Below are 25,323 nucleotides of genomic sequence, written 5' to 3'. Positions count from 1 at the left end.
ATAAATATGCCAATTTTTGTACATTTCTAGGCATGTAAATATTTATATAGTCATTCTTAAACAATATTCAAAGGTAAAACTAATGAAAAATACATAAAAATATTGAGAAAGTTATATAAAACATTATTTAAATACTTTATCAATAGGTTAGGTTAGGTTATGTTATCGGGTTTTGTTCAAGTGACCATCCTCTTTCGATCCCCCACCTTCACCCGCTTGAAAATAATTATTTAAAATTGTCAAAATAATCAACTTTCAACCACCATAACTTTTTATGGCGGTGAGATCGCCACGAACTTTTTATGGTAAAGTGGTAGGGAAGAGCTCCTATCTAGACCTTTACCGTTTGTTTATTCGTAGGATTTCAGCCTCATAATAATCCGTATATTTGTGCCCTGTGTGGGCAATAAAAATTACATTAAATACTGATGTTTTCCTTCAACCTCTAAATGTATATTAACATATTGTATTAGTTATCTTTTAATTATTCTGGTCGTTAGTATCGTAATAATGACCTCCGTAGGTACGCCACAATAACCAGCTGTGGTAATAATTTATCACAAACTACTATTCTTAATGTTTTTTTAAAGATAATAGAAACAATAGCAAAGTATTAATTTGTAATTTTTGAGTATGTAACTTTAGAAACTAACTAGTCCATAGAATTTATTCAAACAAATTATTTTTTTAATGAAATTTGAATTATCTATAATATAATTGATATTATTATGAAGTAAATTTGAGTATCTTCAAAATCAGCCGAACTAATTATCAGTTAATGTTTCCTGATTTAGTTAATTCGTATCGTTCGTGGTAACTAAAAGGCAATAAAAGTAGTTTTTGTTGTAAGAGAAAGTTGAAATTGCTTCTTTCTCCTAGCTTATGTTAATCTTTGTCACATGATTTTCAAAATAAATAAATACATTTAGGTCAGTAACTCGTCATTGATTAACAATATAAGTAAATATGTTGCATACATTAGTTTGTAAAGTATACATTATACCTACATTGCATTAATAGTAGTTGTACAATCATGTTACAGGAATTGTTTTTGATCTTTGTAAATAAGACATTTTCAGGTCATAATTTGTACTACATATTAACGTTTACCTTTATTCTGTACCCTTTTTTACGGATTGTCTGCTTCATTTATAATAAAATTTGGAAGGTGGAAAATTGTGAAAATTTTATTGATAGTAAGTAATTTATCTTTATAAATAATTAAATCTAGGTAGGTTCTAAATAAAAACAACAATTAAATTTGTGATTGAGTTTACTTTTACTTGACGGAAATTTAGAAGTACATATTTGAAGTAAAGTATATAGAAGCTGTAATACTAACGAATTATTTGTTTATTTAATGACATGTTTATAAATAAAATTCGTTTAACTCACTCGATATCTTCAACATATTATTGAATTGTCAACAGGTTTAAGGATTATTTTTTATTTTGTTTAAACAGTGTTGGACCAAATGGCCTTATAGATTATAACACAAAAAATAAACGCACTTTAATATTATTTTATTGTTCTAGAAGGAAAATTCAAAGTTAGGAATCGTTATATTCGGTACGAACACTGATATTGNTAATAAAAAATATACAAAATAGGTAACTTATATAGTACTTTAGTATTTAGTAACTATAATTACCTCATTTCCTTCGACCTCTGATTCCACGAAATCACTCATTAAAATGCTTTTTGCTTAAACACAACCGTTATGTTCAACTATTTTTCTATAATATGAAAATTACGACTTAAAAGAAATCTTATTAGCTAATATTTAACACTGTAGACGGTGCAATTATTATGAAACATGCATTAATGCAAAATGTAAAAAGTTTTACCAATTATTAAATTTTACATATTACTTTATTGTTATTAATTTTATTCATAAGTTATATAGCTATATAAAATAGCATCTCTCCAGTCTACAAACAGGGCTTACCCCCTCTGTAGATATTTACTCTGTAAATATATTATCTGGATAATAAATACTTAAATACTTAAATTACTTAATTAAAGGAATCCATGCTGAAAACGATGATAAGGGTGAGGAAGATGATGGTTTGATACCTTCGTTGCCTGAAGAACTAGAACATATTCCGTTGAAATTTGGAAGATTATCAGTGGACGAAAGTTTGAAAAGGTCTGAAGACTTTTATGTTTTATTGAATAGCAGGCGTTCTGTAAGACATTTTAGTAAAGAAACTGTACCATTGAAAATAATCCATAATATAATTAAAACAGCAGGTACTGTATTACATCGTAAATTGTAAATTCTGCGGCACTTGAAATCAGAAAAACATTTTTGAAATTGCCCAAATTTAAGGAACATCGCCTAGTGGAGCCCATACAGAACCTTGGACTTACATCTGCGTCATTTCAGAGGAAATGAAACAGAAAATACGCACAATTATAGAGACAGAAGAAGAAATAAATTACAAGAAAAGAATGGGTAAAGTTTGGACAACAGATTTAAAACCATTAAAGACGAATTGGATTAAGGAATACCTGACAGATGCTCCATGTTTAATATTAATCTTCAAACAAACATACAGCTTCAAAAATGACGGTCAAAGAAGATTGCATTATTACAACGAACAAAGTGTCTGCTTATCTGCTGGAATACTTCTAGCAGCAATTCATGTAAGCGTTTGCAGAGACAAAGAGATTTAAGTTACTGTAGAAGGTATTTTTTAGAATGCAGGATTAGTAAGCCTTGTATCGACTCCACTAAATTGTGGTCCGGCAATAAGGGAGCTCTTAGGGAGACCAACATACGAAAAATTGTCATTACTTCTTCCAGTTGGATATCCAGCTGAAAATTGTACAGTACCAGATTTGAAGAGAAAAGCCCTCGAAGAAATCCTGATAGAATTTTGATATAGTTCTATTAACTTATTTAATTCAATGTAGTAACGGAACAAACAGCTGCAAAGTAGTTATTATGAACAGTTTTCGTATCTTGGATACCGATATTCAATAAATCATTGTTTCAGTTTTTTATATTTTTGAGTGCAATTACCTAATTACTACGCTGTTGCAGAGTCACCAATTAAAATATCCATAAGAATGAAAATGTTCATTTGATTTGTGATATTATTCTATTTTTTTCGTAGAAAAGTCGCATATTTCTTTAGTTGTTAATGAAAATTATCGCTTTATTCGTAGAAAAAAAAAAACTTTTAACTCACGGTAATTATGTGGAGGCGATCAAATACTCCGGAAATATTTATTTTTAGAAATTGACTTTTCCAATTTTTTGACTTAAACAGCTACTATGTATGTTTGTGTGCATGTAATATAAGTTTGAATTTAAATTTTATATCAAGAATATTTGCTCTTTAAAAATGAAACCTACTGTGTACACACATAATAAGCATCGTATCATATCGTAAACTTTGAAATAAAAAAAATCCATCAAAAATGGCAACTGCAACCGAAGCAGAAGAAGCAAATCCGGAAACAAGTGGATTTACCATGGAATCTCAGTTTTACAATTTTGCACGTTATGGCGAGGAGACTGCGGATGGAAAAACTATAACTTTAACGAAAAGCGATAAATGGATGAAACAAGCAAAAATACTTGACGGAAAAAACGTTACATTAACTGATACAGGTTTTTGCTTTAGCAAGTTTAAGTATGTACTTTTACATTTGGTTATTCATAAAGCGACCCATTCTCTTTATAGAGCTTATGCTATAAAGTTTGACGATTATATGATATTCTTGGAAGATCTTGCACAATATAAACAACTGGATGCGGAAGAAATTAAAAATAAGTTAGTTCTATGTGGGCTTCCAGGAGCTAGTGAAAAGGTACATTGGTTCAAACCTATTGAAATAATATTAACATTATTTGTAATCTCCTTGTTTAATTTTTTTTTATCATTGCAGCAAGATGATAAGAAAAGAAGACGCTAAATTTACGTTTTTTACTAATCTATAAAAGTATTGGAATTTGTAGATGACGCGAAAAATGAATTACCTATTGTACACTTAGTTTTTAATAAAAATCAACTTTCGGTTTTGTATACTTTTGTACTTTTACCACGAAGCAGTAATATTAATGTACCGCATTGAGGAGCAAATTTTAAATGATTTTTGCATTTATACGTCATAGTAAACACTCCATACTGTGAACGGAAGAAGGCAACAGTTGTTCACATTATAATTTGTTTACGATAACGAATGTTATAATTTATTATAGGTGTTTATTATTATTATTGTTAACAAAATAAACGTACATACAAATATAAAACACCAAAATCATACCCATTAAAAAACAATAAAAATTGCAAGAGCAGTAATTATATCAGTTTCAGCTAAAAAATGTGTTTCTGAGTATCTTTTATTTTTTTAATAATAGCTCCTCTTTTTTATGACAATCAGGGCCATAAAATTGATATTACTTCTCTTCTTTCAAGTGGGTCTACATTTAAAGCGCCTGTATATATGTATAGTTCTACCTAATAAAACCTTTTAAAAATCTTCAATATTTTTTAAAACAGATTTCTCCGAGTAACACGACTGGGGAAGTACAAAATATATAGGGGACGACTGGGGAAGTACAAAATATATAGGGGATTAATGCAATGATGTAATAGAAACGGTAAATATCAATTTTTAAAGTCAATGGACATTCGTTTTCATAAGTAACGGTTTAGTTTGTTCACGGTATAGATGGCATAGCTGATAAGCTGCTCACATTATATGAGACTAACGTTATGTTTCTGTCTTCAAATTTTTACGTTTACATAAAGAGATTAATAAACATAAAGAACAATTCGGCTGAAGAGGACCTTAATTGATCCTGGAACGGCCTGAGGTAGAGGGGTTTTAGTTAGTAGGTCCGAGGACTTCTTCCTCGGGAATCCGACACTACCCAGTCGTACGCACGGCTGGGTGTCTTTTGAAGATTTCCGCTCTTCCACGAGAACAAAAAAAAATCTGAACAGTTTTAGATTAAAGGATGTATATAATAATATAATGAATGTATAATTGCATAGACGTTATTAAATTCATAGGGTATGCATTTATTGTATTATACACTAATATACAATCACCATATTAGTACAAAATTGGGAATACATTTAAGATGTTAAAAACAATCAAGTTAAATGTGTATTTGCCTATTTCATTAATAAAGTGATAATTTTGCCGATATTTTTAAAAATATCAGAAGAAACACGGTTTATTTTTCAATCCACCAGTAATTTCTTGTCGGAGTAGGTCACTTGTAATATGTATGTCAGTAGCACAAAATAAGTCACTTTTAGATACAAATCCAAGCTATTGGTTAGGTCCACTTATCTCTACGAACTAGGTACCTTCATCAAGATGTTATGAAACATTATAATCAAGCTTGAAACAAATTCGTACCTACTTATAGTGTTTTTTAAAAAAATAAAAATTCTAACGAATCAAAAAGAGAAAGTCATTTATTATTACATCAATTTAATTGTTAACTGTAGCTAGATTGCGCTTAACAAGAAATAATTATTTGGTCTTTAAACGCTGGACAACCTAGGTACTTCNAGAGAATTATGATATATACATATTAAAAAAAAAAAAACAGAATTTTAACAAATTATCAAACCTTTGGCATCAATCTTTAAATCAAGAATTGAAATTTAATTTTTACCCACTACTCATTATAAGTCCTTCAGATCCTTCTCGAGAGTGTGCAGTGTAATGATTTACTAAACATATAAACTTAACTCACTTTAAGAAAATATGTAGGGAAGATAAATTACACCAATTTTTATTACTATGGCCATATTTTAAACTTTATACTTAGTCTAAAGCTTGCATAGATAACAATATCTTTACAAAAAGAAAAGTATGAGGTCACCACCATTATATCACAAAATAAATTAAATTACATGGGCCCATCAATGGTACTAACTTTCATAAAACAATAGTAAATGCTCCTAGCCAAGCAAAAAATGGAAAGAATAAAACCTCCTATGTAAGCCACAATAATTGCACCATGTATTTTAACCACTGTGTAAGTTCCCGCAGTTATACCAATTGTTATGGCTAGTAATATCATACCCATGATGAAAAATATCTTCTTTTTAAACTTTGCAAATTCAGGACCAACAGAAGAAACTTTACGACAATGTGGACAACGAGCTAAAGCATTGTTCAGTGTATTAAACTGTAAAAAGGTTGCAAATAAATTTTTAATTAACAACTAGGTATCAAATAAATATATGGAAATTTCTTTACCAAAAAGGTATCTCTGCAATGTCCACAGGTAACTCTACACATTCCAGGCATCGAAGGAACTGGAGGTGTAACAGGACTTGGAGCTAAATTTATTATCCGTTTGCAGTTTGGTCTTGGACATGCTATTCGTTGCGAGGAGCTCTTGCATATTAGAAGACAATTGCAAGGACACCTCACATACTTTTTTCCTGGTGGTGCATTCCTTATAGGCTTAAAACATAAATGGCAGAAAAATCCAACTGGAAAATGCCACATACAAATTTACTTACAGTGGCTTCATTACACTGACTACATTTCACAACATGCTGATCTTGCTTGCCAGAAATATCAATCATTGCTTGGCATACCCGACAAGTCACCATGGGAACATTTATTCCTGTTGAAGTGGTGTTTTGGTAAAAGGGTGGAGGTAATTCATCAGGACCAATTGGGGAAACAGTAGTATGAGTTTCTATAGAAAATTACAAATTAAATTACGAATGCGTGAATGACTCACAATTTTCTTTATCCTTAGTAATTGTACTGTTTAATAACAAAGAAAATTTACCGTTCGTATCTCCGTATTGGGATTCAGGTTGATCAAGTTGAAGTAATGGTTGTTTTTCGCCATCATTACTGTCTCCCATCGTTAATGCTGCTTCACTAATGAAATTATGTACTTTGAAACAATTTTAAGAAAAAAAATATTTTTCTAATTAACACAATTTCTTATAAGACAGCTGTTATTGACAATTTCATAATCATTGATATATTCTATGGATATATTGATATGGCCAGAGTCCATAGATAATAGATATACAAAAGGTAACAGAGACTCCATAGAGACTCCTAACATCTATGCCTAACAACATGTTACTTTTTCATTTTCAAAATGGCTTAAAATGACCAAATCAAGAAAAACACATGAAATAATCGAGATGAAAGTGTTTTGAGTAGTTTTTATTTGATTTTTTACACTTAATAGTTTATCTTGGTAGTTGCCATTAACGGTTAAACTCCTGATGTAAGTTTTTCATGATTAGGTCATTTTAAGCCATTTCCAACAAGAAAAATTGGTAAAATTTCCGGATCGCGGCTTTATCGAAAAAGCTGTGATACAGAGGTTTTACCGAAATCTTATTGTTTCATAAATTAGAAATCTTCTCTTAAAAAATTCAATTTAATCGATTTAATGTTAGTAGCACTACTTAAATAAAAGTACAAGCAGGCAGCGTTCACAGTTTGAATTATGTTTCCAATTGCTTAAAGCAATGGACAAGACGTTTAAAATCCTCATGTTATACAACACGCTACTGAAGTGAAACTTCTTCAAAAACACAAACATACCGGGATAGGGGTTAAGGAATTGGCGACGGTGGCGTCGTTTCGAGTGTAGAGTCTTCTCTGGTAGAGTGTAGGCACACATACACAAACACATACAAATACATTCATACATTTTGTTAGGGCTACAACACTATACATGCCGTAGTTGCCTGTAACGAACGTTGCATTTAAGCGCGCTCGCGGCTCAAGCGATAACCACTACGAACTCGACTACGTGGCCGAGTAGAGGGGGGACATCCATTGCATGATTTCGTTACATAGCAACTCGCATGAAACGAATTTACCCTACCGTAAGTAAAGAAGTTTCACTTCAAAAAAACGAGTGGTTTTTTTATTGTTGTGAAATAAACAAATTAAAATTTGAAAAGTTTTATGTGGCACTATTTACATTATAGAAATAGCTTAAATTCCATAAATTGTATGTATGTCTCTCTTAGTAAACATATATTAGTAATTTGTACAAACTTTAGTTACGCTACTGAATAGAATATTCTGGTGGCAATACTTATCCTCTCTCTTTCATAGTCATGTATTCGTAGTACTATTATGTTCAACTTATCTAACTTATCATTATCTAATTATAAGTGCATTTAATCGAAAGCAACACATATTCATCAAAGCCCAGCATCTATGAACTCCCATCGAATACCACAATCATAGAATGGTCGAAATGTTATGTCGGTTATGTCATAGATGCTTGATATTCATTATTGTTGAAGTAGTCTATGGAAGTAGTGGAAGTAGTCATGAATAGGATGGTGGTTGTGCAAGTAATTGCACTACCAAAGAATATAATCGAAGGAATTAGTTAATAGTGCACCTGTAATTGTTTATAATGTCTATGTTAAAACATTACCGGCTTTTTTTCAATGTTAGACCAGTTCTACATTGCAATTATTTAAGCCAGACTGCTGACGACAAAAAAGACAGGATAGGAGGTTATGCTAAGGCTTTTGAGAAATTTGAACAAAATATACGAAAACCTAGTAATCAACAAGAGAAAATGACTTTTTCTGCTCTGCTTAGAAATTCAAAGTTTATAGATGTAATATTTCTAAAAATGTACACTGATGATGGCATTGACTACTTTGCTTTCAGTTAGGAGATCCCGAAGGAAAAATTGCACAAGGTAAAATATTTCATGTCGTTGAGGATGATTTGTACATAGATTTTGGTTGGAAATTTCACTGTGTTTGTCCACGACCGAAAAAACAAGCAGAGTGAGTGAGATTAGATCTGCAAAAGGGTGTTAATTAACCAGCCATTTTATAGGAAATACATAAGAGGGGCAAAAGTAAAGATTTTAATAAAAGACCTTGAACTATCGTCACGTTTTTTGGGATATAAAAAGGATTTAACTCTGTTGGAAGCAGATTGCCACTTGATAGGCCTTATAGAAAGCAAACATCAGGACAAACATCAAAGCAGCAATTGAATATAATTAAGAAATGAAAGAACTTTGTAGTTAGTTATTTTTTATTAAAAAAATACAATCTTATTTTTTTTTACTCATGATCATTAGCAATATCTATAATTGCACATTTCTGGTTATTTTGGCAAGATATTAATATAATTTGTAAAACAATTTCTATCATAGTAATAAATTAATTAAATAGGTAACGAGTTAAATTGGACACGTAATTTATACATTTTAACACCGGGAAATGTTAATAACAAATTATGAGTACATTGTGTAATTTGTTTAAGAATAAACAACAATCAAGAAATAATGAGCTGCTAAATTAGTAATTAAAATAAGTTTTAAAATTATAATATGACACAAGGTAGTCCACAACATAAAGGAAGGCATACAGGAACTATAGCTGCGCCTGATTTTGATTTTGATTTACTTTTACTTTCGGCTTCATAAGCATATTTTCCGCCCGCTTGTGCCATTCCTCCCTAAAAAAAAGTATAGACGTTAAATTAGTTATTGGTATTTGTGCAGATGATATGATCTCGGGTTTGGTGGGATAGGCGAGGGAGGGAAGGTGACATAGTTCTACAAGAATTTGAATATGGATTTTTTTGGTTTTTATTTTGCGAAATTGTTTAAATATTGGAAAAAATTCGGTTGTTTATTGCGATATTTAATTCATCGAAAACTGAAAGATAAAAAGTAAAATAAAATTTAATTTGCAACACAAGACGCACATCCTGCTTTTTCAGATTTAATGGATTAATTTTTTATTATACTCTGGCCGTTTAATATAAATAAATACATAAATTTAACTATTCTAATTAATATGTAAAGTGAATTCATTTTTTTACCACTGCAGATAATCTCAAACCAATGAAGAAAAAAATTGATTCACTTTAATGTATTGAAACGAACTCAAAAATTCTTCTAAATGTCTCATTGTTAAAAATGTCACCTTGGTTACCGTTTCACGTCTTAAATTATTAACCGATCATCATGAAATTTTGTACATTTACAGGGTTACATAAAAGAAGATACCGTTCTCGAGGGATAGAAAAAATTCATTTTATAACTCATTTCAAACGATTAGAGATGTGATCTTGAGGAAACCAGCGTGAGCAAGGTAGAAATGGTTTGAATTTTTTCATTTCGACGCATCCAGGAAAAGGAAAGAACTTATTTCTAACTGTTTGAAATGAGTTGTATGTCGTCGACTGGAATATCATTTCGGCCTCTCGACATGAGTAAAACAGTTTGGTAAATCCAAATCAACATGCTTTAATGGTCGTATCATAAGTAAATTGTTCATAGTAATAATAAAGGGCAGTAGTTACTTTCATGGTATATGTTTAACCTAGAAAATTAGAAACATTTTAGTCAGGACTTAAGAACAAACTTATCAAATTATTTTATTTTCGATGATCTTTGACACGAATTTACGTTTATTGCTCTTTGTTTATACGTATACTTGCACGTTATTTGTTTTATATGTATTAAACACTTGGAGTATAGTGATGTAGTTAAAAGCGTTATGTTCCGAAAGAGTAAACGGGACATAAACTTTTTTAGTAGATGACTATAATACAGTTTTTTCAGAATTTATAAGTGTATGTAAATAATTTACCTCTGCTCTCATTGAAGCTGAAGCTTCTTCTTTCTTTGCGAACATTTCATGCCCAGGGGGGTAATACACAGGAGGTCCTGTAATATTTTTAGTTGCTGGTAAATTTTTTGGCTTTTCTTTAGGCGGCTTTTCCTCTGCTTGTTGCTTCAAATGTTCAACTTTTTTTTGCTGAACTATTTCGGCTTCGTGTGCTTTAAAACCAGCATTCAGTGGACTGTCAGGAGGCTAATAAAGAAATTATATTTAGGTAAGTATTTGTACAACTAGAATTCTGAACTATTGTGTTTTTCTGGGGCGGATGTAGAATTTTGAGGAAGAAAATTTCTGCCCTTTTTATGCATGATAAAACTTATTCCTCCCCAAGCGAATAATCTGATTGATTGCTCATTCTCATATCAAATCTTGGACATAATTCGAGACAATCTTCTAATGATTTGATTATAATCCTCTAACGATTTGATCATTTTATCCGAAGTTATACGCTGACTGAAAATAGACGTCGAATTTTGATTTTTCTAATCCCCAATAAGGTAAAAAGGCGTACCCGAAACCCTCCCATTTTGAATCTGCCACTGGCGGTTTTTATAAATTCGTTTTATATTTGTTAGTAACAACAAAAATATATTTTTTGTTTAAACTGTAAGATAATGTAGGGTGTGTTCCGAAACATAACTCAGCATACTGACCAGTGCTGATGACGTAATGAATCGACGCCATACTGTTGATTCGTTCCGAAATATACTGGCCAGTGCATTGATGTCAAATTGACGCCATATTGACAATAGTGTTTGTGCTCGTTTACAGTAATTTTGCTCTAAAAGTTATTAAAGTTTCTTACAATAAAAAATTCCTCAAAGTCTGATGCACACACGCCCGTTTGATATACTACTACATCACATTTGTCTCACTAGTACAATATGGTGGCACACCAGTACAATATGGCGCCGATTTATAACGTCATCAGCACTGGCCAGTATGTAGAGTTATATTTCGGAACACACCTGTAATATCTTATTTGCATGTTGTTACCATAAATATGAACATGAAAATATACTAACATTTTTAAAATAATAAAAAGGAAACCATAATGAGTATCATTTGTACATTTGCAAGTGATTTATTATTATACAACAAATGAATATCGTACCTCGTTTCCAATCGTGGCCATTAGATCGTCGAGCTTCTTTGGTGGACCATCGATTTCTGTAGTTGGGAAAGGTTGAGGTCGTAACAATGGTTCTGATTCTGGACTTTTCGGATATCCACTTTTATACGTATCCGTCGTATGCGAAATGTACTTGTGTTCAATAGTTGTGGGTGGTGGTTTTCTATGATCGATGTTTTCAATTCTATCCTCCCTATTGTAACTGATTATTTTCTCCGGTTGCGGTTGTGGTGGATATCCATTTTGGACGTTTTTATTTGTGTGAGTTTCGTGGTGAATGTAAATTTCTTTCCTTTGTACGGGTGGTGTAGGTTCATGTTGAGGTGGATAACCATTTTGATAATTTCTGGTGATAACGTTCTCATTATAAAAATATTCAGTTTTTTGTCTTCCTGGTTGGAAAGGTTCTGGCTGATATCCGGGTTGATAATTACGAGTGTTTATGGTTTCTTTCAAAAGAGTCGTTTCTCCCACAGGCGGAGAAGGCTTTTGATAAGGTTGAATAGTTTCTGAAAACTTATCGATTTTAGCCTCTTTGAATGTCCAGTTCTGTTCGGGTGGTTGAACGACTTCCTTTTTTTCTGAAAATTTGTCGATTTTAGCTTCTTTGTAAGTCCAACTTTGCGGTTCTGGTGGATGTACGATTTCTTTCTTTTCCGAAAACTTATCAAGTTTAGCTTCTTTGTACGTCCAGTCTTGTTGTTGGGGAGGGTAATGAGTTTCACTTCTATTTGAAACGTTCTCGGCTTTATTATAAACGAAGCTCTTACTAGGTGTCGTTTGGGAGTCGTTAGAATAAAGATACTTTTCCGTGCGACTTTCAGAATCGGAAGTTGGTGTGTCACCTGGGATTTCGTAGGTATAAGTTTTTATCGTGGTAGTGACTTTAGTATTTCCGGGTGGTCGAAGATTTGGATCGAGACTAGCTAAAACTTCCGGCTCAATGTCGGGAGCGGTCGTTTCGAAAACTTTAACGGGATATTCGTGAACATTACTGACCTTCTTTTGTCGAGATAACGTTGATGTGTTGCTATGTATGGGGGACGGAGTTCTTTGACGAACATGCCTAGTCTCACCATAAATACCTGCAATTTATGATGTAATTTTTTAAAATGAAAACTGTATGCTGAAACATCAATTGGACTTTTTTGTATTATTTACAAATTTGAATAAAGATCATTAAAATAATATAGATCGTTGAGTGTATCAAGTAAGATATAAATGTACCTTCAGACAATCGAGACTCTCTTCCCAAAGAACCCGTCTTTTCATATCTTTCTTGTTTTTCAAACATTTCAGATCTAGAGGAAGGTCTTGGGGGCGTATCGCCATAATGTAGTTCTCGTTGTACTGTTTTCTTTGAAACGTAATTGTTTTTGTCGCCTTCGCTGCAATTTTGTTACATTAGCAAACGAACAAGTCATTTATTAACTCCAACTTACAGTAGTCCTGAATCGATTCCAGAGTCATCGGTTAAAATACCTAGAGAAAAGAAAAATGAGTTGATATTGATTTTTATTGCATATATTCATATTTGTCTTCATTACGCTTTTTGTATTCTTGAAACATTTGATCTAAATAATTATAAGATCATCGTACCTACTTCAATTTCAAAATATCTTAGAGATAGTTCAGAATTTCATGAACCTTAGCATTGTGTAGTCCATAGTGTTGCCGCGAGACGTGACGAGACGAGAAAATCAACTTTTGTCTCGTTTCGTCTCTGTTACGTCTCGTATGATGTGTTTCTCATACATACATTAGATCGAGCTAATAGTAGTAGGAGTCGAAAACAAGCGTTAAAGCCTTTAATATGTCTTCAAATATAAATAAACATTTCGTTGATATTTTTAGTACTAAATGGTACCAATAACAGCACATTTGAGCAATGCAATTTTAGTGGATAAAATGGTCAATTTTTCCGTGCAGTACTGTACGGATTATACGCTCCTCATCGGTCAAGAGTTTGGCCGAGAGTTGTCTCCTTCCTTTTCTGGCTTAGTGCTGTTCTTTTCTACTTTGCGCCGGTCAAACTAAAGGTCACATCGCTAAAGAAACTAAACGAAGTATAATCATGAAGCATTTCCTAACTTAACATGGGCGTGTTCAAAACGGATCAAATAACTACAATCCGAAGTGGAAACAAGAAGGAAGATACGTCCATTCTCACAGATAATTTATTGCGTACTTTGCCAATTTTGATCGTCCTAATTAAAGCCGAGTCTCTCGTCTCCAAAATCGCGATAAAATTCTGTCAAGTCGAGATAAAACATAAGCAAGACGATACGTACAATTTGTCTTGTCGCGTGGCAATATTAGTTGTACAGTAATAAAATTCTGCCGTATCATTAATTTTTACATTTCTACTTCTTGAAAACATTTACCGTTACTGTTTTTCAATTTAACTGGAGCTTCTTCCCTGGTTGTGTAGCACAGCATGTGGTTAAGACTCAAGTTAATGTTTTCATAATGTACAATGCGAAGGTTCATGAGATTTTGAACTAGCTATACCATCATTTGTTACTTACCTCCCTTTTTAACTTGCTGCAGATCATCTAATAAAGAATCCAATTGATTAATATTATTTTGCACTCGATTTCTTTCTATTGGTACATCTCTTCCGGTGGTGTTATATGAATAAGATTCCTTTTTATAACTCTTGACGCTTTTTAATCCATCTGGTGACTAAAGTGGATCATTAAAAAATTAAAATATTGCTAACCATTTTGAGTTACGACAAGAATAACAGAATTTAAGAAAAATTTTAGCGAAAATTAAATGTGTATGTATGTAAGTACTTTCATGTTATTTTAGAATAGTTTCGTTTGTCCTAGCTCTTGTTTACGAACCGTATATGAATATGCGTCATCAGAAGAATATTCTGTCACTGGATTCGATGGCTTCATGTGGGATATTCGATTTAGGGAGTTACTTCGATTGGATTCAATTCCATTGTAGGTTTTTCCTAATGAACTACTTGGTCTGGAAACAGAGTTTTGCAGATCTTCGAGTAAATTATCTAAAATTATTTGTACATAAACAATCGGGTCCTCCTGGAATATGCTGATTAATAATAATGACCGAAACGTTAAAATGAAGAACCACTGGATTTTTTTATAAATGAGCAGTTAAATCTGTAGTATTATACCTTGCTATTGAGTAGTTATTTTGCATTTACCTAAGTTGTGATCAAATTCAGTTAAATTCTGTGTTGATCTCGTATTTCGCATGGGCGATCTAGTCCTCAAGACTTTGGTTTCTTGATATTCTTTTCTTTCGATGTTGGACATTTTAATTGACTACTTTTCTGTAATCTAAAACAAAATGAATTTTATAAATTTTATCTTAAACATAGAATTAATTCTTTAAAAATGAAACCTACTGTGTACACACATAATAAGCATCGTATCATATCGTAAACTTTGAAATAAAAAAAATCCATCAAAAATGGCAACTGCAACCGAAGCAGAAGAAGCAAATCCGGAAACAAGTGGATTTACCATGGAATCTCAGTTTTACAATTTTGCACGTTATGGCGAGGAGACTGCGNACGTGCCTATCACGTTGAGGTTAGCTACGCCGGGATTCGTTTCAGCAAGTTGATATCAATATATTTAAATCGACCTTGTTGGAGATTACGTAATCCTAAAATGTAGCATCGTACTACAGATGGCGTTTACCGCGTCATTTGTGGTATTTTCTAAAACGCGCTGTTAAGACAGCAGGTAAAAGTTGGTCTGTGTTCTGTCGGAGCTGTCTGCGACGCGCTGATGAGATCCAGAAAGATCGAAATCGCAATCCGCGTCTGGCAGTTTCGACAGAATATAGACCACTTGGAATTATTTTATACGATTATGGTAACGCGCCTATCACGTTGAGGTTAGCTACGCCGGGATTCGTTTCAGCAAGTAGATGTCCATATATTAAAAGTGGGTCTTGTTGGAGCATACGTAATTCTAAAATATAGCAACGTGCATTTGGGGTATTTTCATGAGAACTAATGACGATAAGTGGGTGTCAGTGCAGCTTTTGTCGTTGGTGTTTAGAACGTTTACCCCAGATAACACGAAGCTATGCCGTGTAAAGATGAGTGAATAATCGTAATTTTGATTAATAGTTGTTCGTTACGCCTTTAGTATAACGGTGGCAACTCGGCTCAAAGCTTTTACTGCTGCCACCACGTTTCCTGTTGCCTTATTCGCCATACTTCCTGGCTATCCCCATACCTGCAACTTTATTTTTTCGTCAATATAAAGTTGCTTGTGGGAATAGAAGGTTTGGTAACCCAAAGGATAAATAAGAATTATGTATAATATATATCAATTTAAATTTCTTTATGTTACTGTTAAATAAAAACTAATAGCGGTATTAGTTGGAAACATTGCATGGAATCCTTAAACTGATGGAGAGGAAATAAAAAATACATTGAAAAAGATTTATTTACTCAAAACTATTGGGAACTGACATGAAGGAGTGACTCAATTAATATGGATGACTCCGAATTTAAAATAAATACCTGTATTTTGAATCAGTGACAGTTATTTGGATAATGTAATTCTTTCATTGAGTAATATTTTTAACTGGGCAGTTTTAAAAAACATTATTAATCATGGTAATTTACGTATATTTTAAGTTGAAATCAAAATCAAAATTTTTCTAATTTTGACGGCAGAAGACAACTAATAGTTCTTAAATATTTAGAGGTTGATTTCTAATTACTAAAAAAAGATTAGTAAAAATCGTGTCCTTTATACGACTTTTTAAATTTTCTTTTCTCTTTTTATCTGTTAATAAGTATACAAAATTAAAAATTATCGGATGTCTACTGCTTCACTATTCTCATCTTTGTTTGTTTACTTATGTAATATGAAATATGAAATCAGTGTCAAATTCTCATCTTCAGAGTAATACTCTTTAGTTTAAAAACGCGTTTAAATGCTTTTAATTTGTCTAATTTTTCAAAATTCTAAATATTTTTTTGATTTTTACAACACTGTTACCAGACTTTGGCGAAAAATGTAAGAAAAGATCTAAATTTTTATTTGATTTATTGTTACAGCCCCTAATATAACAGATAAATCTGCTTGTAGAACCAGTACGAGCAGATGAACTGACAATTTCCATAGTAATTCGACAATAAATAATTGTTTGTTTAATTTTTTGTAAATGAATCAAACGCGTTGACAGCATACAACCATATTACATATATATAAATAACAAATGAAAGATTCACTTTGTAATCAAACAGATATTTATAACAAAAACACAAAGATCGATAATAGTACTGTCATGTCAAATGGTAAAACTTCCGAATCGCGGCTTAACACTTCTATTATTTATTAGTTATCAATTCACCACTACAATTCTCATTTCTTCGCTTTGTATCGCTTTGAATTCTTTGATTCGTACTAATTACACTCCATCTCGCGACAGCTTTTTATAGAGACTGGTCGNAAGGGTTTTTTGTGTACGTAGAGAAAAGGTACAACGCTTCAGATAATTTTAATTAAATTCACATTATTGCGCAACTTTCCTTTTTTTGGATTAAGTAATACTTATACTGTTGTACCTGGTAGGAAAGTACATGCAAAATTTGTTCCACGAAACCCAGACTAGTCGACCGGTCTGTTTACCTACCTACTTCCCTTACCAACCCGTCCGACAAGTTTCACCGTTACCAACAACAACCCCTACATGAGGCATATTTCGAAAACTAAACTTTATTCAATTCTTTTAATATTTTTCTTTTTTTCATTCACTGGTTTTTTGTCTAGATATCTATTTCCTTTTTTATTTTCTATTTATTTATTTACTTATTTCCCGCACGATAAATTTTATCTTTCCTTCAATTTCTGTTTTTTTTTCTCTTCTAGTTATCGTACAGACTTGCTCTTTAATCCTAGGTTTTCGAGTATGCCACGTTCGTTCCCAGCATCATTTTTTTTAATTTTTTTTCCCTAAGTACCCGTTATCCCACATTCGTTCATTCTTTAACCAATTTTACCCCACTTCATCACCCCACCTTCAACCCCGCTACATTCCACCCCTTTTCATTACCTCAGGTTGGTATAAATATTGGTCCCAGCGCAACCAGAAATTCATCTTACTAAAAATATTACACAAATAGTAAGAACAACACCACGCGCCTGAAGAGGGCCTCGCGGCCCTAGAACGGCCTGAGGGGGAGAGGTTTTAGTCGGTAGGCGTCCTCCGTGATGAATCCGACACTACCCGGTCGCGCGGGCGGCCGGGTGTCTTTTGAAGATTTCCTCTCCTCCACGAAAACAAAAAAAAAAAACAACCAGANCAATTCACCACTATAATTCTCATTTCTTCGCTTTGTATCGCTTTGAATTCTTTGATTCGTACTAATTACACTCCATCTCGCGACAGCTTTTTATAGAGACTGGTCGTGTTGTAGAATGATCCAGTATATGACGTCTAAAACCTGGTCTTCTCTGACACTATGTGTGTTGGGTTGCCTACATACATGTGACACTATCTAACTAAGAATATAGGTACCACAATTATATCAGGAAAATATAGAAAGAATCGTTCAACCTAAAATATAGTAGTTAGATTCTATGAGTTTTTTTAAATAAATGAACATTATCGGTATTTGATATATCAACAGCTGGAAGTAAAATTAAAAATCATCTTTCTTAAAATATTAATTATTAATTTTATTGTTTTAACTAAAACACACATTACAACACTTTTCCTGTCACGTGAATTTGCGATGGATGAGCTTTTTTAAAGTCAGAATTCCATTTTTTGAAGTACTATTACGATGATATTATTGACAGTTACGAATCAGACAGTTTTGAATTTATTGTAGGGTGGGTTAATTAACAATTACTTTGAGATTATCTGTAGTTTATTTAAGAATCAATTGACAAATTCGACCATTTCCACTCCAAAAAGTGAAGCCATATACTGTGGTACTTTATATACATATTTAGGAACCCTAGGTCAGTTCCTAATAAAATTATTACCTTTACTTGGTGAATATTATCTATGGTTCCTTGTCAGTATGGATGTTAAAGTTGGCATGGGAGGATAAAGTGTCAACTTATAGTTTTAAATGTAAGTCACAAAATTTTCAGTATTTCGTGTACTTAATTACTTGGTATAAAAATGGCGTTTTCGTATGTAGTATTGACAATAGTAAGTAGTCACTGTCTGCTGTCCTATCTGAGGGAGTTTCCCGATTTTTTACCGCTAGGGACGTTCCTTGCAATATTCATGAACTCAATGGTGGGCCTTAGTAAATGTTGTGGAGGAGTCAAATTCGTTCATAATACTCTCTTGTCAGAAGTGCACGATTCGACATCATTTTTGCAAATGCTTGTTGCACTTCCTTTTTTAACTACCGAAATTTGGTTGATGCTGCGCTACGATCGTATATTATCCTGGTTACATTCGGCTTTATGTGTGGTTCCTTTGATGGTTCAACTAATGGAAATCAACAAAAACGATTCGAATTATTTCAATTCGATGCTGACAGGTAGTTGTTGCATGTCCCTTGCCGTGGCCTCTTTGGAGGAACCTTTTAATGTATGGTGCTCTCTCGCTGCTGTTACCTACTCCTTGGTATTCCTTATATCACATGATATGTTCGACAGGAAAGACAGCACGGTTCAGGACTTTGAGAACTTTTTCTTATGTGCTTTCTGTTGTGCAGCTCTCAACGCTCTTCGCCATGAAAGCAAAAAGTCGCATTTAAATGTCCTGGTTTCAGAAAATTTAAAATGATCTTTTCTTATTGATATTATTTTAAAATGTATATTATCGATGAATTGCATTTGTAGTACACCATTGTACCATCTTGTTTTACTATTCTATTTTAATTTCAAAATAATTATCTTAATGTGGTAAGTACTTAGTGTTCCGTATCGTAGCCGGTTAAATGACACTTATGTAATAACTGAGAATCGTGACCATGACGTCTGCTTGTTTTTCACTAGCCTTTTTTGGAAATTATTTGACGAAACTTCAAAAATTGAATTTTGACGAACAGCAAAAAAAAAAAACGATTGTGTGGTTTTATGAAACCACGATGCAAATGAAACTTTTCGGATTATAGGCATTTAACTGTAAATTTTCGGAAAATTATTCGATTTAGGATATAAAAATTAAAATCGCGTTCTTAATCTTATCTTAATGATTGGAAAATGGGAATGATAATGGGAAATCAATAGTAGTCAAGATATCCAACTAAAAATTTTAATTTCAATCTGCGTATGAGAGTACGGAATACATAATAAATACAATCATTCAGAAGATAAATCATTGAATCATTTTGAATTTCAGTTATTCTATCAATAATTTCATCTTCGCTTTGAGTTTCACAGTCTATAAATGTAATTGTCATGCACTTGCACGAATCAGTGAGAATATGAATGCTACACGGTTGGCTCATGCGAGCCATGGCCGCCACCATATTGACGTTGGCTGCTCTGCCGAACGCCCTTCACTTTTACCCCTACTCTGCTGTAATGCGACATGCGATAGATGGACGAAAAAATTTGAGGCGATGTGATAAGTCAGTTTAAAAAAATATTTTACACATTAAGAGGAGAAAGAATGGCAATACCTCCCGAGTGCGAATTGCCACCCGAGACGAGAGCTAGGGTGGTAAACTTCCGGAAGGGATAATTGCCGTACTTTCTTCCCAAGGACTGTATACAACTTATTACCACACTCCTGCCCTGTTTCAGATTTCAGTTATGAGAAAATGCAACATAACTCTCTCTCATAAGTAAGAAATCGTATTTACTGTTTACCTACTACCAAACCATTTTAACATTCCCCGAAATGTTTCATACAGATAACCTCAAATTAATGAAGAAAAGTTGTTGCTGATATCACTACCTTGCCGGGAATCGAATCCTGACCCCTGATTTGACGCACCAGTACTCTGTAGCTTTCTGCTAGAGTACCCATACATCTGACCTACTACGGCTTCTACAAGGCTGTTGTGTACGGCAGGATCTGTATGGATAACTGACATAACGATTACTGACTTCTCAGGAGCTGGACGCAAATTAATAGTAATCCCACTAATAATAAAGTAAAAATGCCATACACCATAATAAACGGCTTAATAATGAAAAAAAGAAAAGTAAAACAGCTGATGATGGTAAACATTGAGCTATACATGACTGAGGGCTAGTATTTTCCTAGGCTCTTAACGCTATAAAAGGGTAGCTACTAATCAAAGAGTGTACCGAGCGGCATGGCCCAGTTTTAGACCGTTGCTTAACATTAGGGAGGGCGTCGGTTTGATTCCGGGTCCATCTGCCTTAGTCCATCTTTTTCTGCGGTTTCCTTGGATCACTTAGGCAAATGCTGGGACAGTAATATTCCACAGACAAGCTTTCATTCTCTTCTATATTCATTTCGTCTGTCTCATTTATCTCACCCGAACCACCAACCACCCATTCCCACGATTCCGGAAAGGAGGCTGAAGAGGGCCTTCCGTCCCACTTTCCGGCTAGTCTGGAGGGATTACCCGCACACCAGCATTATTGGCTAGTGGGAATGAAACACCTAAAAGCTTTGGGTTTTTTTTTAAAGAGTGTATGTGATGTTTTGCTCAACAGACTGGAGATCTAGATGGTCACGTAGGTTGACAGTGCGAAGTGTACGGAGCTTTGATCATTAGCCACAATTTTCCATTTTATTATTATTTAACTCTACCGTTATTAAGTATCACGAACATTATTTGGTGACGCATGACTTTGGAAATTTGTTTATGGTTTATTAGTTTATTGTACAGAGAAATACTTTATAAAGGTTACTACCCTTGAGGTCAATTTTTGAAACCTACAAAAGAGGGTAGTCACTCTGGTTTATGCCGTCATTATTGTGTACAGACAATAATATCATTGTTTGGTAGGGAGAACCGATGCTACTTATTGTACAAATGAAAGTTTATATCAGTTTCTATTTCGACTAGCCGAAAATAACTTTCTGTTCTCCTTTTGACAGTAGCTATTTTTATAATACAAATTAAATTAAATAAGTTAAACTAGTTCTGACCTCCTATCAGTCACTGTGAGCTCGAAACTTAGCACCATTGCTTCGAGTGGTCGAAATTCACTTTTGTAAACAATTCGTTTAATCACTTCCTTTGTGTTAAAAATTGTCTGAAAAATTAAATTTAAAGGAATTGTTTGTAAATAGGTATGTAACACATCGTACACTTCAGCGTAAGAAATTGCTGATACTAACTACGTAATACTATTTTGCCCTGTGCTGACAGAACTCATAATTTCTTTTATATATAATATTAAGAACGTTAGTTAGTAATTTGAAAAGAAATTATTTTACAACGCGTCTTATACATTATTGGTCCTTCGACAAAATGTAATGCATCTGTACAACCAAATCCGAAACGTTAAATTAAATATGTCGGACGTAAACCAACAACCGTGTTACCTAGTTCAGTTTATTAACTTTTGTTTATTAAAATATTTTAATTTGGTTATTATTTCTTGCTTATGCTTATTTTCTTGAGTTTGTGTTTATAATAAGAGGCATTATTATTATATTTTAAATATCTATACGGACACATTTGCTTATTCACCCAAAACCCAATAATGAAAGCTAGGGCAGTGCAATGTTTCAAAATAAAAATTGAAAGCACGCAAGTTTTAGCGTAGACCTTTAACTGAAAACTTGCACTACAGTAAATAATTAATTAAAAAGTACAAAATTTAAATCTGCGATATTCCAATATATACATACCTACATATATTATATATATAAAAAGAATTAACATAACGTGTGAGGTGTACAATGTATGTAAATGTAAGTGTACACGCATACTTAGATTCCACTCTCTGTCAAAATCCTTTTTCCACGAATTTAGACAAATCAGACTGGGAATTTCCCCATGTCCAGCAAGAAATTAATAAAACAAGAAGTAAAACAACCATTTGTCTTGCTAAGTAAGGCAGGACAAAAATCCAACAAGCAAGACAAGAAATGTTGCGTTGTAAATCACTAATCTTCTGTGTGAAAATTGTCACTTGAGCCGAAGGCGAGGACGAAAACCATGTGGAGTGTGGTAAAATCCTCTCTTAATAAGAAGTAAATGCGATTGTTGCCATGCCGCAAACCCTGATTTTAGGAACTAACGCACAACATCCCCTCCCGGGCAGGAAATCGCATTTACTGTTTATTAGGAAAGGATTTTACCATCTTTCGCTTGGTTTCCTCCCTCGTTTCGGCTCGGACGGCAATTTCTACGCGGTGGAAGTTAAAAATACTTTTCTAAGAAGCAGTAAATGAGGGAGTTTATATTTCGCTTTCGGTCTTGAAATCAGGAATATCTACTTTCGGGGCAGGGGTACGATAAAAACTAGTGTTACGGAGTTCGAGAAGATAGTATAGCATTCTCCTTAGAGTTTACCACCTTTGGTTTCGGTTCGGGTGGCAAGGCAATACATACTTTCTTCGCTTGGTGCATAATATATCGTTATTGATAAAGGTAATTGAAACTACAGTTTCTTGGTGAAAATTATGATCATGTTAATATAAAACACCGATTTAGTATGTTTCAATACAACTATACTGTAATGTTCGTGGGTTTAACAAAATTTAACTTTTAAGACTTAGAACGACAAAAACTATTTATTTACACTAATTATTATTAAATGAATTAAAAACACTATTAAATTATTACTAACTTAAGTGATGAATTACTCTATTTATTTACAGTACTGTTACTATATCACTATTCACTACGCTGTCAATTTGTTTCTAGATTCACTTCTACAACGGTCAATTTATTTATAGTCTTGTTGGCGATCGTCTCTACCGTTAAATACTCTAGTCTCTTTCGGGAACTTTCTCGAGCCGTCCGGAAAAGTTTCGTTTTCTTTGGACTGTTTAATTGCTTTCCCGAAACACAGATACGACACACACGTTTACAGATACGGTGCACATGAAGAAAAGCGTCCGCGGCTAGTCGGCGAATCGATAAGCCTCTCACACACACGTATGCCCGATCGCACACAAATACGCTCGTGCTCGCTACAATATGTATATGTATATAGGCAACATGAAAAAGTTCACGTTTCGCACACACTGCAACTTCTTTAAAAATTTCACATAAAACCTAATCTATGTTTACAAATTTTGTCCTTACATAGGAACTATCAGAAGGAGTGGGAGTTTAATTCTCTTCCCTAACTCTCAGAATTATCAGGATAAGTTACTTAATTTTGTATTTGTTCGTTGATTATAAATTAGTAGTAGGTATTTTCATATTTATTATTTAACAGTGTTTTGAAATATAAAGTCATAATTGTAAGTCTTTTACTTTATTATTTGTTGCTGTAACAATACATCTACTAACCCGTTTACCTATCACAAGTAAGAGAATGATACCCTTAGAATACTGCTGGTACTTTATAAAATTTGTGAACATTTCTTTATNCTCCACTATGTTTAAATACTACAATTTTTTACAACATAGTACTGGGATTGGGACAGTATTGTACAATATCCTTGATAATTGTTCAAAGTTGTATGTACTTTACTATAAATCTTTAAATTACGAAATATTATGATAAACTACAACTATTTATGCCTCAAACGTCTACAATTTTCTACAATGGTGTACGACCAAGCTAAACTTTCCTACAAGGGCCTTCTTAATTGTCCGTAGAAATTGTTGCTCGTCCAATTCGAAACTATATAATTTTATTATACTAAATTTGTTACATGTAAGGGTTGAAAAGCATTTTTTTTGTGTACGTATAGAAAAGGCACAACGCTTCAGAAAATTTTAATTAATACTAACAAACAAATTCGAAGTATTCTGTTGAAACTGCCAGACGCGGATCCCGATTTCTTTCTGGATCTCCTCAGCGCGTCGCAGACAGTTTCGGTAAACGCCATCTGTAGTAGAATGCCACATTTAGTGGATTTCATTATGCTTAACAAGGTCCATTTAAATAGATGGATATCTACTTAGGGATCTGTTTATTTGTATATTTGTTTTTTGTTTATTTGTATAGATTGTCCGAAATCAGTTTCAAGAATGTACCTTCAGCAAACTTTTCCAAATTCTGTTCGATTCCTGCGCTATTGTTGTGCAAGTACGAAAGAATTTTTATCATCACATTCATTGCTTGTTTCATAAGCTCATTACCATTCCGTATTTCGAGGGTTGGTAAAGTTTACCATCCTGACAATAGTTTTGCAGCTTGAACCAGTTTCGGCTGGCTCATTCTTTTAGTAGGGATAAGAATTTTGATATTAAGAATTTTAGTAACTTTGAAAGAACAATTTCAACCATCTTCTCGCCAACATCTAGAACGAATAAAATAATTTGAAGTGGCCTGTATTCTGTAGAAACTGGCAGACGCGGATCGCGAGTTCGATCTTTTTGGATCTCATCAGCGCGTCGCAGACAGCTCCGACAGAACACAGACCAACTTTTACTTGCTGTCTTTACAGGGCGTTTTAGAAAATACTACAAATGGCGCGGTAAACGCCATCTGTAGTACGATGCTACATTTTAGGATTACGTATGCTCCA

The 25,323-nt window shown here is 33.2% G+C and overlaps 5 protein-coding genes across 7 annotated transcripts in view; 3 read left to right on the top strand and 2 right to left on the bottom strand.

Annotated features, from left to right (window-relative positions):
* Positions 1 to 263: 263 nt before the first annotated feature.
* LOC108735739 (iodotyrosine deiodinase 1) lies at positions 264 to 4,037 on the top strand. Of its 3 annotated transcripts, XM_025979207.1 has the most exons (7): positions 264 to 523; positions 1,080 to 1,196; positions 2,026 to 2,253; positions 2,333 to 2,649; positions 2,704 to 3,644; positions 3,696 to 3,822; positions 3,901 to 4,037. In XM_025979207.1, exons 1-5 carry the CDS (start codon positions 511 to 513, stop codon positions 2,884 to 2,886), a joined length of 858 nt encoding a protein of 285 aa, XP_025834992.1. In that variant the 5' UTR covers positions 264 to 510; the 3' UTR covers positions 2,887 to 3,644; positions 3,696 to 3,822; positions 3,901 to 4,037. The 3 variants fall into 3 exon arrangements, with proteins under 3 accessions (XP_025834992.1, XP_018323366.1, XP_025834993.1); XM_018467864.2 differs by having other exon boundaries at positions 2,704 to 3,822; XM_025979208.1 differs by lacking the exons at positions 264 to 523; positions 1,080 to 1,196; positions 2,026 to 2,253; positions 2,333 to 2,649 and having other exon boundaries at positions 2,887 to 3,644.
* Positions 4,038 to 5,577: 1,540 nt separating this feature from the next.
* LOC108735740 (type 1 phosphatidylinositol 4,5-bisphosphate 4-phosphatase) lies at positions 5,578 to 6,981 on the bottom strand. Its single transcript, XM_018467865.2, has 4 exons — positions 6,785 to 6,981; positions 6,507 to 6,688; positions 6,238 to 6,447; positions 5,578 to 6,166 (listed from the first exon to the last, which is right to left on the bottom strand). The coding sequence occupies exons 1-4, from the start codon at positions 6,861 to 6,863 to the stop codon at positions 5,885 to 5,887; spliced, it is 753 nt and encodes a 250-aa protein (XP_018323367.1). The 5' UTR covers positions 6,864 to 6,981; the 3' UTR covers positions 5,578 to 5,884.
* A 1,309-nt stretch (positions 6,982 to 8,290) lies between these two features.
* On the top strand, positions 8,291 to 9,058 carry LOC108735741 (28S ribosomal protein S28, mitochondrial). Its single transcript, XM_018467866.1, has 3 exons — positions 8,291 to 8,605; positions 8,659 to 8,780; positions 8,833 to 9,058. The coding sequence occupies exons 1-3, from the start codon at positions 8,396 to 8,398 to the stop codon at positions 8,993 to 8,995; spliced, it is 495 nt and encodes a 164-aa protein (XP_018323368.1). The 5' UTR covers positions 8,291 to 8,395; the 3' UTR covers positions 8,996 to 9,058.
* A 126-nt stretch (positions 9,059 to 9,184) lies between these two features.
* The window catches only part of LOC108735738, a 28,319-nt gene continuing 12,180 nt past the window's right edge, over positions 9,185 to 25,323 (bottom strand). Inside the window, exons 2-9 of the mRNA XM_018467863.1 lie at positions 14,948 to 15,083; positions 14,619 to 14,788; positions 14,298 to 14,454; positions 13,212 to 13,251; positions 12,997 to 13,157; positions 11,752 to 12,854; positions 10,605 to 10,829; positions 9,185 to 9,462 (exon numbers count right to left, since the gene is read on the bottom strand). Coding sequence (XP_018323365.1) covers positions 9,328 to 9,462; positions 10,605 to 10,829; positions 11,752 to 12,854; positions 12,997 to 13,157; positions 13,212 to 13,251; positions 14,298 to 14,454; positions 14,619 to 14,788; positions 14,948 to 15,059 — 2,103 coding nt within the window. The 5' untranslated portion in view covers positions 15,060 to 15,083 and the 3' untranslated portion in view covers positions 9,185 to 9,327. The remainder of the gene's footprint in view (positions 9,463 to 10,604; positions 10,830 to 11,751; positions 12,855 to 12,996; positions 13,158 to 13,211; positions 13,252 to 14,297; positions 14,455 to 14,618; positions 14,789 to 14,947; positions 15,084 to 25,323) is intronic.
* On the top strand, positions 18,766 to 19,524 carry LOC108735729. Its single transcript, XM_018467837.1, has one exon. The coding sequence runs from the start codon at positions 18,907 to 18,909 to the stop codon at positions 19,522 to 19,524; it is 618 nt and encodes a 205-aa protein (XP_018323339.1). The 5' UTR covers positions 18,766 to 18,906.

Source organism: Agrilus planipennis, unplaced genomic scaffold (genome assembly GCF_000699045.2).
Source record: "Agrilus planipennis isolate EAB-ADULT unplaced genomic scaffold, Apla_2.0 scaffold32, whole genome shotgun sequence".
NCBI lineage: Eukaryota > Metazoa > Arthropoda > Insecta > Coleoptera > Buprestidae > Agrilus > Agrilus planipennis.
The sequence above is the reverse complement of the archived record's forward strand: the minus strand, read 5'-3'. Positions and strand labels throughout refer to the sequence as shown.

Excerpts from the sequence above, each read along its gene's own strand:
- LOC108735741 (XM_018467866.1), top strand. The coding sequence starts at position 8,396 with ATGTCTATGTTAAAACATTACCGGCTTTTTTTCAATGTTAGACCAGTT. Across the intron at positions 8,606-8,658 it reads GAAATTCAAAGTTTATAGAT|TTAGGAGATCCCGAAGGAAA; the intron begins GTAATATTTCTA and ends CTTTGCTTTCAG. Across the intron at positions 8,781-8,832 it reads CGACCGAAAAAACAAGCAGA|GAAATACATAAGAGGGGCAA; the intron begins GTGAGTGAGATT and ends GCCATTTTATAG.
- LOC108735740 (XM_018467865.2), bottom strand. The coding sequence starts at position 6,863 with ATGGGAGACAGTAATGATGGCGAAAAACAACCATTACTTCAACTTGAT. Across the intron at positions 6,689-6,784 it reads CCAATACGGAGATACGAACG|AAACTCATACTACTGTTTCC; the intron begins GTAAATTTTCTT and ends AATTTTCTATAG. Across the intron at positions 6,167-6,237 it reads ATTGCAGAGATACCTTTTTG|TTTAATACACTGAACAATGC; the intron begins GTAAAGAAATTT and ends ACCTTTTTACAG.
- LOC108735739 (XM_025979207.1), top strand. Across the intron at positions 2,254-2,332 it reads TAATATAATTAAAACAGCAG|GAACATCGCCTAGTGGAGCC; the intron begins GTACTGTATTAC and ends CCCAAATTTAAG. Across the intron at positions 2,650-2,703 it reads TACTTCTAGCAGCAATTCAT|AATGCAGGATTAGTAAGCCT; the intron begins GTAAGCGTTTGC and ends GGTATTTTTTAG.
- LOC108735729 (XM_018467837.1), top strand. The coding sequence starts at position 18,907 with ATGGCGTTTTCGTATGTAGTATTGACAATAGTAAGTAGTCACTGTCTG.